A 14419-nucleotide genomic window follows, 5' to 3' on the forward strand; every position below is an offset into this window, starting at 1 on the left:
CTATATTTTTTGTAATATGAAATGCATACTTGTATACATCAAGGGTATATTTATTGATAAGGCCAGTAATTATAGAAGTAACTGTATTTCTTTAATTTGTTGTATGTTTTTAATCAAAGAAATCTGAATCAAAACAATACTGCATTATCTAGTGCACTGCGGGTGGTCATTAAATCACTGAAACGATCTTATTTTTATGGACTTTTTTATTATTATGTTAATCACCATACATTACATCATTAGTTTTTGTTGTAGTGTTCCATGATTCATTGTTTGGGTATAACACCCAGTGCTCCACGCAGTACGTGCCCTCTTTAATACCCATCACCAGGCTAACCCATCCCCCCACCCCCTCCCCTCTAGAACTCTCAGTTTAGAGTCCATAGTCTCTCATGGTTCACCTCCCCCTCCATTCCCCCCCCTTTATTCTTTCCTTCCTGCAATCTTCTTTTTTTTTTTTTTTAACATCTAATGTACTATTTGTTTCAGAGGTACAGGTCTGTGATTCAACAGTCTGACACAATTTTTTAAAGAAAATTTGAACTATGTCTCATAAAAGCCAGGATAGGAATTTGTCTGATTTTTGATGAATAAAATTTATTTCATTGCCTGGACATGCAGTCTTGTAACCTATTAATATTATCCTCTTTTGAAAATAATCTTCATAGCAACCCAGGGGGTTAGGCTGTCAGCCTTGAGAAGTTTGGGAACTAATGATTATTAAAAGTTGCTTACAGAGATAAAATGTGACTCTAGGGAATATTTATTTTTATGTCATTAAAATCTATGCTTCTTCGAAACCAGTAATAGTGATCATTCAAAAGAAAAACTTATATTAAAGTTTTGCCCAAAAGATACGGCAGACCAGATTTTATTGGGACTTTCATATGTTTTCTTTCTCAACATATAGTGGACTGCCAAGAACATTAATAATGCAAATCTGTGTTTGAACACAAATGACTCCCTACAAGGCCTGTTTTGATTATTAATGGAATTAATTATCTGCCTGCTCCATGCAGACACTGTGTTTTGGAATAACAGTTGATAATGAAAGACTAAGGCACATTTTAAAAATAGAATGTTTGATAATACAAATTATTTCTATCATACAAAGAATCAATGAGCAAATATTATGGAGGCAATGCCTTCTGCCTTCTCCCTTTTTACTGGTCATCAAGAAACTCCTCTCCTGTGAGTGTATCTTATTGCCATTTTCCAAACACAGAAAAATAGACTGGGATGTTCAGAAAAGCCACCAGTTTTGCCAAACTAGAAACTCAAATTTTATCATGTTGCCCAAGTTATTTTCAGTCAAGAAACTGGGAAGTTATGCTAGCTGTGGGCATTGTTTGAGGCCAGCCCCTTCCCAAGGACCTCAAAATTGCTTTGAAGTATCAAATATTCCGCCTTCTTTCAGAGTTTCAATGGCTACATGTCTTTACAGAAAGAATACTTTACAGCCCAGTGGTTTTATTATGAAAATGTGCTTTAGATGTGGTGATTTTCATAAAATCCGCTAGTCTGTGTCAGGACAGCATATCTGTGTGCCCTTGTTCCATAATCTCAGGAAGACTCTAAAACATTTCCCCCAGAAGGCTTATAGTTCCGTGAGTGTACTTTGATATCTATTTCTTGAGAGAAAATAGAAGCCATTTGCGTAAAAAAAAAAATCCATGGTAAACATCATGGATTCACCTATCAATTTTCTGATAAGCTTTGCTCATTTAATAAGTTTAAATTGAATGACTGTGTAAGACATGTCTATGTTCTACTATATATATATATAGATAGATAGATGTATTGATATAGAGGAATATGTATATAGATATGCATAGATCTATAATATATATATATCCATTCATATATATGTATATGTAGTAAATATATATGTATATATATTATATGTATATGTGTGTGTATATGTATGTGTGTGTGTGTAAATACACACACATATATCATATATATGTCATATATATATGATAATCTCTGTCTCCAGGCAGGGAGGAGATTGGCACTCCTAGATGAGACATCATTTCACTGCACTTTTATAAAAGACTTTTGGACACTGCATGAGGTGCTGTCATCATTGATTTGACCATTTTCCACTCACCCTGTCATTGTAAAATGCCATTTAAAAGGCTGCTGGTTACAGTTTCTGAGATTGTCATAGTTGCTATGTTCCTGTACTACTAATATTGCTTTATTAACAATTCTTGTTCACATTAGCACTATAATTCGTATAATTATTTACCTCAGACCTACTTATTATGGCACATACTTCTAGTAACAAAAGATTCTTGGAAATATCCTCTTTGATATCTTAGATTATTTAAACTTTCTTACTACCCAGGGCGCCTGGGTGGCTCAGTCAGTTAAGCATCTGCCTTCAGCTCAGGTCATGATCCTGGAGTCCAGGTTCCCTGCTCAGTGAGGAGTCTGCTTCTCCTTCTCCCTCTGTTCCTCCCCCTGCTGGTGCTCACTCTCTCTCAAATGAATAGATAAATACAATCTTTAAAAAAATAAACTCTCTTACTGTCTGTAATATCATGTTGCATCATAGTACCAGGAAAAAACCTACATATATTGGTATGTTTCTAGGAAAAGTCCCAATTTGGTGAAAGGCCAATAGCTCCATTCTAAAACCCACTGTCTCTGGGTACTTTCAACTAGCAAAGAGTAACTTTCAGAATTAAAAAAAAGGTCTGGAACTTTCTGACTTTCCAGTATAAATGGTAGAGCAGTGATACCAAAAAAATTTGATTCTCTCTCAATCTCTTCTAACGGGGTTGTTTCTCCAGGAAAGTGTTATTCTAAAGTAATTCACTCTCTCAGAGATCACCAGGGTTTAAATGACAAGAGGGAATGGCAATCAGATATTCCAGTTCATACGCCAATTTAGGTCAGTTCACAATTTTTTGTTTTTAAAGGCAATGCTGGGCAAATTTTTATTTTCAGTTCAGTTGACACAGAGGATTTTTTATTTTTATTTTGAAATCTTTTTTTTAAAGATATTATTTCTTAGGAAGAGAGAGAGCACAAGCTGGGGGAGCGGCAGAGGGGGAGGGAGAAGCTCCCCACTGAGCAGGGAGCCTGATGAAGGATGCAGAACTCGATCCCAGGATCCCGGGATCATGACCTGAGCCGAGGGCAGACACTTAACCTACTGAACCACCCAGGCACCCCTGAAATCTTTCTACCTAGAAATGAAATGATGAAATGCTCACAGATTATGTATCTAAGTGTAATGGTCAGAATAGATCAGAGATGAAAATATCAAAAGAAAAGAACAAAATCATAATTGCATAATTCTGATAGCTGTGGTGATGCTTTCAGTACGTGAAAGATTAGAATATTTCTGGGGGCACCTGGGTGGCTCAGTCCATTGAGCGTCTGCCTCCGGCTCAGGTCATGGTCCCAGGGTCCTGGGATCGAGCCCCGCATCGGGCTCCCTGCTCCATGGGAAGCCTGCTTCTCCCTCTTCCACTCCCCCTGCTTGTGTTCCCTCTCTCACTGTGTTTCTCTCTCTGTCAAATAAAAAAATAAACTCTTTAAAAAAATTAGAATATTTCTGAACATAACAATAATGCTGGGTCCATAAGAGCAAACTTTTTCCATGTGTCTTTTTCTAGTACTTGATGCCTTTTAAAAATGTATTTGAAAGTTACTTTATTTCTCTAAGCATGTACTCTAAATTTAAAAGTTGCAAAATACTTCTTATTATGACAAAAACACTCCTAGGTATTCACTAGGAATCCATTTATAATTCTTTCTTATATAAAAAAAAGAAAATATGAAGAATGTAACAGGCAAGTGAAGTCATATATGCTGTATGTATCTTAGACTCACAGCTGAAGAGCAATTCAACCTGTTTTGCTATTGAAAATACATACAACTTATTACAAATTTTAATTTCATTGTCCTTTACAACTTGACATGGTTAGAAGTTTTAATGCACAGTTCGCAGACACTAGTGTAGCTTAAAAAAGGAAAAACAAGCTGAAAGGCCCGGCTTTATTCGGGTTTTGTTGGGCTGTTATAATGCATGAAATGGGCCTAGTGTGGAGTCAGCAGGCAATCAGTTTTGCTACAATCATGAAATAAAGAGAGAGGTAGGGAGGGAGGGAAAGAGAGGCGGGGGTGGAGGGCAGGTAGGCGCAGGCTCCAGGAAAAAAAAAAAAAAGATTTTAAGAAAGTCAACTTTGCAAAGGTTTTTCTACAAATGGTGATTTCTCTTCATGTATTTTTTAAGCCTAGCTAGTTGGGTTTTTTTTTTTCTAATTTTTAACATAAAAATTCCCCCTCCCAGTGATTTCCAAACATACAGTACAATATTGTCAACCATATGCATGTTGTTGTGCGCAGACTCACCAGAAACCCTCCCCCCATCCTGCATGATTGAAACTACACCCAGGGAACAACTCCCTGGCTCCCACCTCCCCTTTCCCCAGCCCCTTGCCACCACCCTTTGACTTCTCTTCTGTGTTTGACTGCTTCAGATACCTCGTATGAGTACAACCATGCAAAATTTGTCTTTTTGTGATGGACTTATCTCACTTAGCATTATGTCTTCAAGGTTCATCCACACTGTAGAAGGACAGGATTTCCTTCTTTTGTTAAGGCTGAATGATACTCCACTGTAGTTCTATACCGTATTTTCTTTTTTCTTTCTTTCTTTTTTTTTAATTTTTTAAACTTTATTTCATTATGTTAGTCACCATATATTACATCATTTGTTTTTGATGTAGTGTTCCATGATTCATTGTTTGCATATAACACCCAGTGCTCCATTCAATACGTACCCTCTTTAATACCCATCACTGGGCTAACCCACCCCCCTCCACCCCTCTCTCCTCTAAAACCCTCAGTTTGTTTCTCAGAATCCATAGTCTCTCATGATTCATCTCCCCTTCTGATTCCCCCCCTTTCATTTTTCCCTTCCTACTATCTTTTTTTTTTAACATATAATGTATTATTTATTTCAGAGGTACAGGTCTGTGATTCATCAGTCTTACACAATTCACAGTGCTCACCATAGCACATACCCTCCCCAATGTCTATCACCCAGCCACCCCATCCCTCCCACCCCCCACCACTCCAGCAACCCTCAGTTTGTTTCCTGAGATTAAGAATTCCTCATATTAGTGAGGTCATATGATACATGTCTTTCTCTGATTGACTTATTTCGCTCAGCATAACACCCTCCAGTTCCAGCCATGTCGTTGCAAATGGCAAGATTTCGGGGTTTTTTGATGGCTGCATAATATTTCATTGTGTATTTTCTTTCTCTGTTCATCTGTCTGTGGACATCTAGGTTGCTCTCACCTCAGGCTCGGGTGAATAGCTGTCTTCGTGTAATTTTAAATTCAGCTGGAAAGCGCAAATTGTGCCATCTCCAGTCTCACATTGTTACTTTGCTTTCCTTTTTTTTTTAGTTTTTAGTTTTTAGCCAAGTTGTTGAAAATGTGCCTATGTGCTGACTGAATGATGGTGGACCACAGATTTTTTTTTTTTCCCATATAGATAACGATAAGATAGTCCTGGTCAAGGCGGAATAGCGCTGTGACTTGACAGTCCCGGCATGCTGTTGTCATTGCAGGACGAATCGGCCCCGGCTGACAAACAGTGTAAGCCAGAGGCGGCCCAGGCCCCTTACTCCGCCTCAGCTGTTTCCGGCTCCCAGGAGGTGCTGTACATCAACGGAAACGGGACCTACAGTTACCATAGTTACCGAGGGCTCGGCGGGGGTCTGCTCAGTCTCAATGACGCTTCCAGTAGTGGTGAGTCGTTACTATTTACTGTGCTTTTTCTGTCCATTTGGGGATAGCAGATTCTCTAAATCTGAGAGGAGAAAATGAATTTACTGTGATACACAAGAGTCACTACCAATCCGCTAAAAACAAGACCGTTTAATAGGTCACATTCGTCTCCCTACAAGGATGTCTCCCTGTTCTGTTGCTGTTTCCGAAAGTAGTGGCACTATGATGCAGCTGGATAATTGATGTTTTTCACTCAAAAAAAATCTCAGCTAGAGAAATAGCAATTTTTTTTTCTAACCAAATAGTTATACATTCTTCCCCCCCCAAAGCTGTAATGCACGATTTGTCAAGAATAATGACCCATTTTTTCAACATTCAAAGAGGTTTTTAATTTGGAAAATTTGAGGCACCAGAACTTTACTGACTTGATAAAACACAACTAGTCATTATACCTAAGAATATATGAACGGAAACAACACATAGAAACAACCCGTGGCTGTCCATGCTCCGCCAGCGATGAATGGTGTGCTGGAGCCAGTTCATACTGGCTCATGCTTGGTAAACTTTTAGGAATTTCTTGAGCTTATATACCAAAATGAGTTTCAAATGTGTAATATAAAAGGAATAAAATACATGGGTGAATTTCTTATAACTGAGTTGTAGGAAAATTTTCCTAAAGTATACTTAAAATCCAGGGAAAAAATAAGTTCCGTTTCACACACACACGCACATGCACACACACTTTTGTATGACAAGAAAACATTGTACACAAAGTAAAAAATAAATGATAAAGTGGGAAATTATTAGCTACCTATACTATAAAAGGTTAATAAGCCAATACATGAAGTTCTTCGAAAAAGAAATACCCAAAACTATATATTAAAAAAGTAAGGTTAAAAAATGAATAATACACAGTTTCCAAAGAAAGAAACGCAAATATCCCTCAAATATGGGTAAAGTTACTTAACCCCACTCACTCCTAATAAGAGAAATGCAGATAAGCAAAAAGCAAAATATTTACACAATACTCTTTTGACAAGGCTGTGGGGGAAATGAGGATTCTCATGCATCGCTTGTAGAAATGCAAAAAGTCGGGGTGGAATTTGGCAGTGTCTAGAAAAATTAAATATGTAGTTACCATTCAGTCCAGCAATCTCTTTAGGAATCTCGTTAGGAATTTATCTTAAAGACATATGAGTAAAACATACAAAAAGACATATGCACAAGGCTATTTATTGTAGTATTATTTATAAATGCAAGAAAAAAGGATTACAATAAAAATGTCCACAATTAAAATGTCTATCAATTGAAGGTTAGTTGATTCATTTCGAGTGCTTCCAAACAAGAGAGTAACATGCAGCTATAAAAAGTGATAAAAAATCTCTTTATGCATTCCAAATCCTGAAAAGTACCTATAGTATGCTAACATTCATTAAAGAAGGATTTATATAATTAAAAAAAACTTTTTTGCATAGAGGCAGGAATGGGGGAGAACAGTATGGGAAAGGAATGTAAATTGGAATTGTGAGTATACTTGGTTTTTATATTTTGTTTTATAAATTTAACTTTGAACAATTTAAATACATAATTATAAACCAAACTGACTTTAAGAATTCCTGATATTGAAAGAAAAATGATGCAAATGAACTTTATCTGTTTAATGAGTGGTTGGCATAGCCCCCACACAGAGGAACTTTTCCAAGTGATCTCAAAAACCATTATTTGACTCCAGAGCATGTAAGTGTATCATAAAACCTTAAACTATTTTCAGTAATGATATTATTATTTTGGGACTGTTTGTGCATTGTGGTTTAAAGGAAATTTATAATTCTGTGATGTCAGTGAAAGTTGGAGTTTTTAGCAGGAGCAAAGTAGTTATAGATGTAAAAGCAATACGTTCAAACAAAAACTCCATACTCTTGTATTTGAATTGGTAGCTATCAGTGAGACATTTTCTACTTTAAAATGCCTGAAAATAAAGACCAATTTTAATTTGAATATTTGAATTAGGCTTGGTGGGATTTTAATATATTTGGGAGGATTGGTGGGATTTTAATATATTCAATTAATAATTGAATTATTAGTGTCAAAGGAGTATATACTCTAGAAAATCACTTACCTCTATAATACCGGAAATATGCTCTGAGTGTGTTCAGGGGTGACTCTGTTTGGAAAACTGGGGCTGGCTCTTTGGTCTGCTTTAAAATTAAAGGTGCTCTAAGGACAGGATCACTGAGCTTTAGTCTGAATCAGTTGCCTCCAAATCAAAAGAGGGGTGCCTCAAGTAGAAGGGAAAAAAAAGCAAGCCTCTTATTTAGGAAAGAAACTAAGTTTCAAATGTATATTCAGTTTTTTTCCAAAGCTAATGAGCCTTCTCAGTTGTTTTCAAGTCTTACTTGTATTTAGACAGCAAATTAGCTGGAATGAGAAAGTTCAATACCAGAAAAGGACAACATAAACAAAAGCTAAACATTCCTTTAGCCAGTGAAGCTGGAAACTAACAATTCTTTTTAAATATTTGACACGGGAAATGAGAACTGATAGGTAGTTCAGAACTCAACCACCAAATCAAAACTTTTGGGGGAAAAGTGTATTGACTGTAAATTTTATTGACAGAAACTTTGTTTTTTAGACTTAAACAGTCATTCATTTATTAAAGGAATTTATTTAACATCAAGTAATAGCAATACCAATCACTTACTGAGTCCTTGTGGTGCTTCATGTAATTTCCATTTATTCCTTCCACAGTCCTCTGAGATCTGTTTTGCAATTTTGTGGGAAAATTTTATAAAATTGAATTTGCCCCAACTTAAAAAAAATAATGCTTGGGCGCCATTTCCTTTTTTTCTAACATGATTGAAACCCATTTTGTGAGGCTCAGAGACAGTGAATGACTTTCGCATGGTTCCTCCTTAATAAAGGGAGGAGCCAGGATCTGAGCACAGGCTTTCTGACATCAGAGGCCACACTGTAAACGACTGAGCTAACAATCTGTGCAAAGGAAGCAAGTGCTGAAGTATGTGATAGCCTCTGGTAAGAACTAATCAACTTTTTTTCTCCAGAGACACTCCTATTCTGGACATTTTATTTAATGGGAGAATCGTACAATATGTGGTCTTTCGTGTTAGGCATCTTTCATTTAGCATGCTGTTTTAAAGGTTCATCTATATTATAGTATGAATCAATACTTCATTCGTTTTTATTACCAAATTATGTTCCATTCTGTAGCCATGCCATATTTTGTTTAGCCATTCAATTGATGGGCACTTGGATTTTTCTCACTTTGGGGTTACTATGAATAATGCTATAAACATTTATGTACAAGTTTGTGTATATATGTTATGATTCTTTTGGGTATATACCTAGGAGTAGAATTGCTGGGTCATACATGTGGTAACTCTATGATTAATTAACATTTTGAGGAAATAATAGACTGACTATGAGATGTCTTTTCGTTTGTTATCAATCTTTAAAAATTTTTAACTATGTCTTGTAATATTTACAGTACAAGTTTTGCACTTCTTTTACAGCTATTTCCTTTTGTGATGCTGTTGTAGGTGGAATGTTTACTTTAAAATTTTATTCTATATTTTTCTATGTTTGGAGGAGTTTGTAAAGTAGTGGTATTAATTCTTTAACTGTTTGGTAGAATTCAGGAGTGATGATATCTGTGTCTGGGTTTTTCTGAGGGGTTTTTGATCACTAACCCAATCTCTTGTTATAGGTCCACTTATATTGTCTATTTCTTCTTAAGTCAGTTTAGGTAGTTTGTGTATTTCCAGAAATGTGTCCATTTCAGCTGAATTATCTAATTTATTGACAAAGTTGTTCATAGGATTCCTTTATAATTCTTTCTATTTTCATAAAGTCAGGAGTGATGTTCCCTCTGTAATTTCTGATTCTAGTTATTTGAGTTCTCCCCTTTCTTCTTGGTGACTCTAGCTAAAGGCTTGTCATTTTGCTTGATATTTTCAAAGAACAAGCTTTGGCTTCTTTTATTTTCTGTATTATTCTATTCTCTACTTCATTGATTTTTACTCCTTCATTTCGCTTACATTAAGTTCAGTTTGTCCTTATTTTCCAGTCTTAAGCTGAAAAGTTAAGACATTTATTTGAAGCCCATTTCTCTTCTTCATATACAACTATTTACAGCTTTAAATTTCCTTCTAAGCATTTCTTTATCTGCATCAAATAGGTTTTGGTATATTGTGTTTTTGTTTTCGTTCACCTTAAAGTGTTTTCTAATTTCCTTTGTCACTTCTTTTTTGACCCACAGGTTATTTAGGAGCATGTTGTTTAATTGCCACATATTTGTGAATTTCCCAAATTTATTTAATGATTTCTAATTTTATTCCATTGTAATTGGAAAACATACTTTATATTTCAATCCTTTCAAATTAGTTGAAGCATTTTTTATGACCCAGATTATGATCTATTCTAGAGAATGTCCCATGTGTACCTAAGAAGGATGTGTATTCTGCTGTTGATGGTTGGGTATTTATAAATCTGTATTAGGTCTAGTTGGTTTATAGCATTGTCCAAGTTTTCGATGTTCTTGTTGATCATCTGCCTAGCTATTATATCCATTATTAAAAGAAGGTTATTGAAGTCTCCAACTATTATTGTTTACTTTGCCTTCATTTCTAATAGTTTTGGTTCATTTATTTTGGGACTTTGTCATTAGGCATATTTATTGTTTATATTGTTATATCTTATTGATGGACTAACTCTTTCATCATTGTAAAATATCCCTCTTTAGTAACTTGTTTCATCTATTTTGCCTAATATTAGTTATTTCTGTAATATCATGGCAGTACTGAAAATGAAGAGAAGCGTGCAGAACTTTGGACATGGAAGTGACATATAAAAGAATATAGGAAAAATTGAGTATTGCTCACCTCTACTCAAATACAACCAAAATAATCTATCTTTGCTCCATAATGGCTGTGTAATTTGGGAACCCAATGCCTAGTGAAAATGTAGGGCTTCTTATTTAAAAAGTAAGAATATCAACAGAGCATTACACAAAGCATGGGACTCTTCTGAGCTCAGGATCCTGTGGGACTATACATGTTTCATGCTCCACTTTTCTCCTTTGACTTATTGAGCTAATTGGAAGAAGCACTGTGTTTTCATGAAAAAGGCAGATAGCTACTGATGGGAAGAAAGAATATATATACAAAGAAGGACAAGATTGAAGACACAAGTGAGAATATGAGAATATTTTGACTTTTTTGAGGAGAGAGGAGAGAACTTTGGGGCAACTGGCAATCATAAGTAAATATGAGAAGGAAATTAAAGGAAAAATTTTGCTATGAATTATTAATGAGCAGGGCACCAAAAATTTTTCTTACCCTTCAACCCATTCTCCACGTTGGAACCAAAATAATTTTTTTAAAGATTTTACTTATTTATCTGAGAGAGAGAGAATGTGAAAGAGAGAGAGAGCACCAGAGCGGGGAGGGTGAGAGGGAGAAGCCGACTCCCCGCCGAGCAGGGAGCCTGATGCAGGACTCGATCCTGGGACTCCAGGATCATGACCTGAGCCAAAGGCAGTCTCTTAACCAACTAAGCCACCCAGGCGCCCCAGAACCAAAGTAATTTTTAAGAAAAGACAAATCTGATTGCATCACTTCATTATCTAAAACCCTTCTATGGCTCTCCTTGTTCTTAGGAAAATGCCATTCCTTAGCCTTTTATGCCTCAAGATTCACCCACCTGAACTTTTCTTTGACGTGCCCTTTTCACCCCCATGTCCCTCATTTATTGCTCATCTTTTAAATCCTTCATTCTGAGTCTAGATAAAATATAGTCATAATTTTCATAGCTTCCCGAGTTTGTCCTTTGAAGCATGTACCACAGTGTATGGACAGATACACCACACACCCCTACATACCTTCACACACACATGTAATCACAATATATTGGTATCCATTCCTCAATTTTATTGCTCAGTGCTGCTCAAAAACCATGTAGGAAATTTGGTATAGATTCTAAGTATACAACCATATACGTGGTTAGAAAGCAGGTTTTATAAACTGGCAGTTCAAATGTAGGTACTATGATACTATGGTGAGGTTTACCTTGTCTGTAAGTTATCCCCCAAAAGCCCATCATAGGATGATAGGCCTAAAGAGACTTGAGAAATAATTTGGTAGCAACCTCTTTATTTTTAAAAGGCTATGACTAAAGAAACAGACCAGGAAAGTAAGGTGACTTGCTCAAGGTCACACAGGCTGACTTTTTGGTTATTGGATTAATACATCTTTTGGTTTTTGTATGTTGAGATCTTTATCCCTTAAGGACACAGTAAAGAACAACTTTGAACAATTCAGACTGTGTAGCAAAGCAAAGAAACAGGAGTAGGTGAATAACCAGTATGGCATGCAACAAATTTAAAATGGGTGGCTTTCTTTGAGCATTGGCTTCAGGATGAGTGTAATAGAGTTTAAAAAAAACAGGCAAAAGATTAGTCTTGGCAAATAACAGCTTCAGGCTTAAACCAAAGAGAATTTCTCTACCTCATGTTTGAAAAATAACTCTGGCTATAATAATAGTAGCAAGGCAAATGGTTAATTTCAGGTTGTGAAGGAGCTCTAAATAACATTTTTTCTCAAAAGCACATCCTACCTGTAATACTGGTAATGGCTACTGCTATTTGGATAGTGTTTAGTTTTTGCTTGTTTTAATCACAGAAAGGCAGCTTGATTGGATCAGGCTCACAATTTCCTTTATTTGGGGACTTTCTTCATAAATTCTGGAAACCCCAAACATTCCGACTTTTAAAAGTGGCATTATCTTTAGCTTATTTCTTCACTTGTAAGACCTCAGAATAGTCATTCCCTGTAACATATTTGGAGCTGTGGGGAAAGAAAATATATACATATACGTAAATCTTGAGAGCTAAAAAGGACATAGCAGATGATTAGCATTATATTAGATGCCAACATCATCTCTGATGGCTGACAACTCCAGTTACACTAAGTTTGAGAATTCTTGATTTTAGGATTTGTAGAGATCTTCTGAAATGTGTAGAATGGAGCAGGAACTTTCAAGAGAGCAAGGTGAATTAGCTACACATCTGAATTATAAAGCAGATAGGAAGACAATCAGAATTTAAATCATTAAATGGGAAGCAGGATGTGGATTAGCTGCCTAAATAGGAAGGCAAAGATTAAAGGGGATACTATGTTTGTAAAATCTTTTACACTAACGTAGTAAGAGCATGAACCCTGTAGACTGTGCTATGTTCAAAAAGAATGCGAGGGCAAAAGAATGAGAAAGGATACCTTAAAGGGATTTGGACTTAAAGAGTCCAAAGACTTAAGAGTTTGGGTTCTCATTTTCAAATCACTTTCTTAATTTCTTTCTTAATTTATTTGGGCTGCTATCACAAAAATACCATAAAGTGGGTAGCTTAAACAACAAACCTTTATTACTCAGCATTCTGGAGGCTATGGAGTCCAGGATCACGGTGCTGGCAGATTTGGTATCTGGTGAGAACCTACTTCCTGGTTCCCAGCTGGCCACTCCTGGAGAAGGAGTGGGGCCTCTCTGATAAAGGCACTCCTCCCATTCCAGAGGGCTCTATCCTTACAACCTAACCACCTTCCAAAGGTCCTACACCTCCACATACCATCACACTGGAGATTAGATTTCAATATATGAATGTTGAGAGGAAGGCAAACATTCAGTCCATAGCAGGCACTTTAAGAGAAACAAAGCTGAGTAAGGCATCACTGACCTCAAGGAACTTACAGATCAAAATGAGATAAAATATTCTTCCTCTTCTTGTCTAAACATCAGAATCCTTTAAGATTCTGATTAATACTTACTCAGGGAAACCTTACTGTACCTCACCACCCTTCCATCCTTTGGGAAAGTAATTATTCTCCTGCTTATGTCTCTATTATAGCCCTTGTCTCCTTGAATTGTGACATACATAGGTTTTCAGATATTTTCCCTAAATAGTTGTATATTCCTTGAAAGCAGAAACTCTGTCTTGCTCACTATTATATCTCCCGAATAAATATAAGTGCTCAACCATATTAGCTTAATGAATAATAAATGTTTAAAAAATAGAAACTTGGTGCCAAAAGAGAAAAAGGTGCAAAGAGAATTATTTATGTATATTGGATGGCAGGGGTAAGGGTTGATTTTAAATAAAGCAAACGAATCAGAAGTAAGAAGAAAGACTGAACTGAATTTGAAGATTCTGTGGGTGAAAGAGGAAGAGTCCAAGAAGCTTTACATACTGCTTAATTTTGAATACAGTAGCAGTAGGAAAGCTTGCCCCTGTTGGAGACTTGATAGCAAGGAAAGGGTGCCCTTCAAATCCTTTGTTAGCCAACCTCCATTTGTTTAGCACTGGCAAGGGTCTGCACCCAACAATCCAAATTTTCAAGTTGGAGTGTTATCAAAATGACAGCAGTTACAATTTGTATAAAGAATTTATTCAAATTATCAAACTGAAATGAGAAACAAGCAAGCAGCCAATCCTCCCGTTATTATCATATCCAATTACATAGGACTTTGGAATGCTTTCTTTCTATCAGGAAGTTCACACTGAGCTGTCTAAAGAGGGCAATTGTGGTTTGCTGCAGTTATCCATTGGATCTCTTGAGTCTAAATTATATGCATAATACATAAGTTAACTACTGATG

General features: G+C 36.2%; 1 protein-coding gene across 6 annotated transcripts in view; it reads left to right on the plus strand.

Annotated features, from left to right (window-relative positions):
* Window positions 1–14419, plus strand: part of NOL4 (nucleolar protein 4) — a 406663-nt gene that overhangs the window by 346939 nt on the left and 45305 nt on the right. For all 6 annotated transcript variants that reach the window (XM_088019707.1, XM_028098315.1, XM_028098316.1 and 3 more), the window contains one exon: window positions 5597–5777. In XM_088019707.1, coding sequence (XP_087875833.1) covers window positions 5597–5777 — 181 coding nt within the window. The remainder of the gene's footprint in view (window positions 1–5596; window positions 5778–14419) is intronic.

The sequence above is a fragment of the Eumetopias jubatus genome, unplaced genomic scaffold (genome assembly GCF_037043125.1).
Source record: "Eumetopias jubatus isolate StellerSeaLion01/CBP00866 unplaced genomic scaffold, mEumJub1_p1.0 scaffold_16, whole genome shotgun sequence".
Classification (NCBI taxonomy): Eukaryota; Metazoa; Chordata; class Mammalia; order Carnivora; family Otariidae; genus Eumetopias; species Eumetopias jubatus.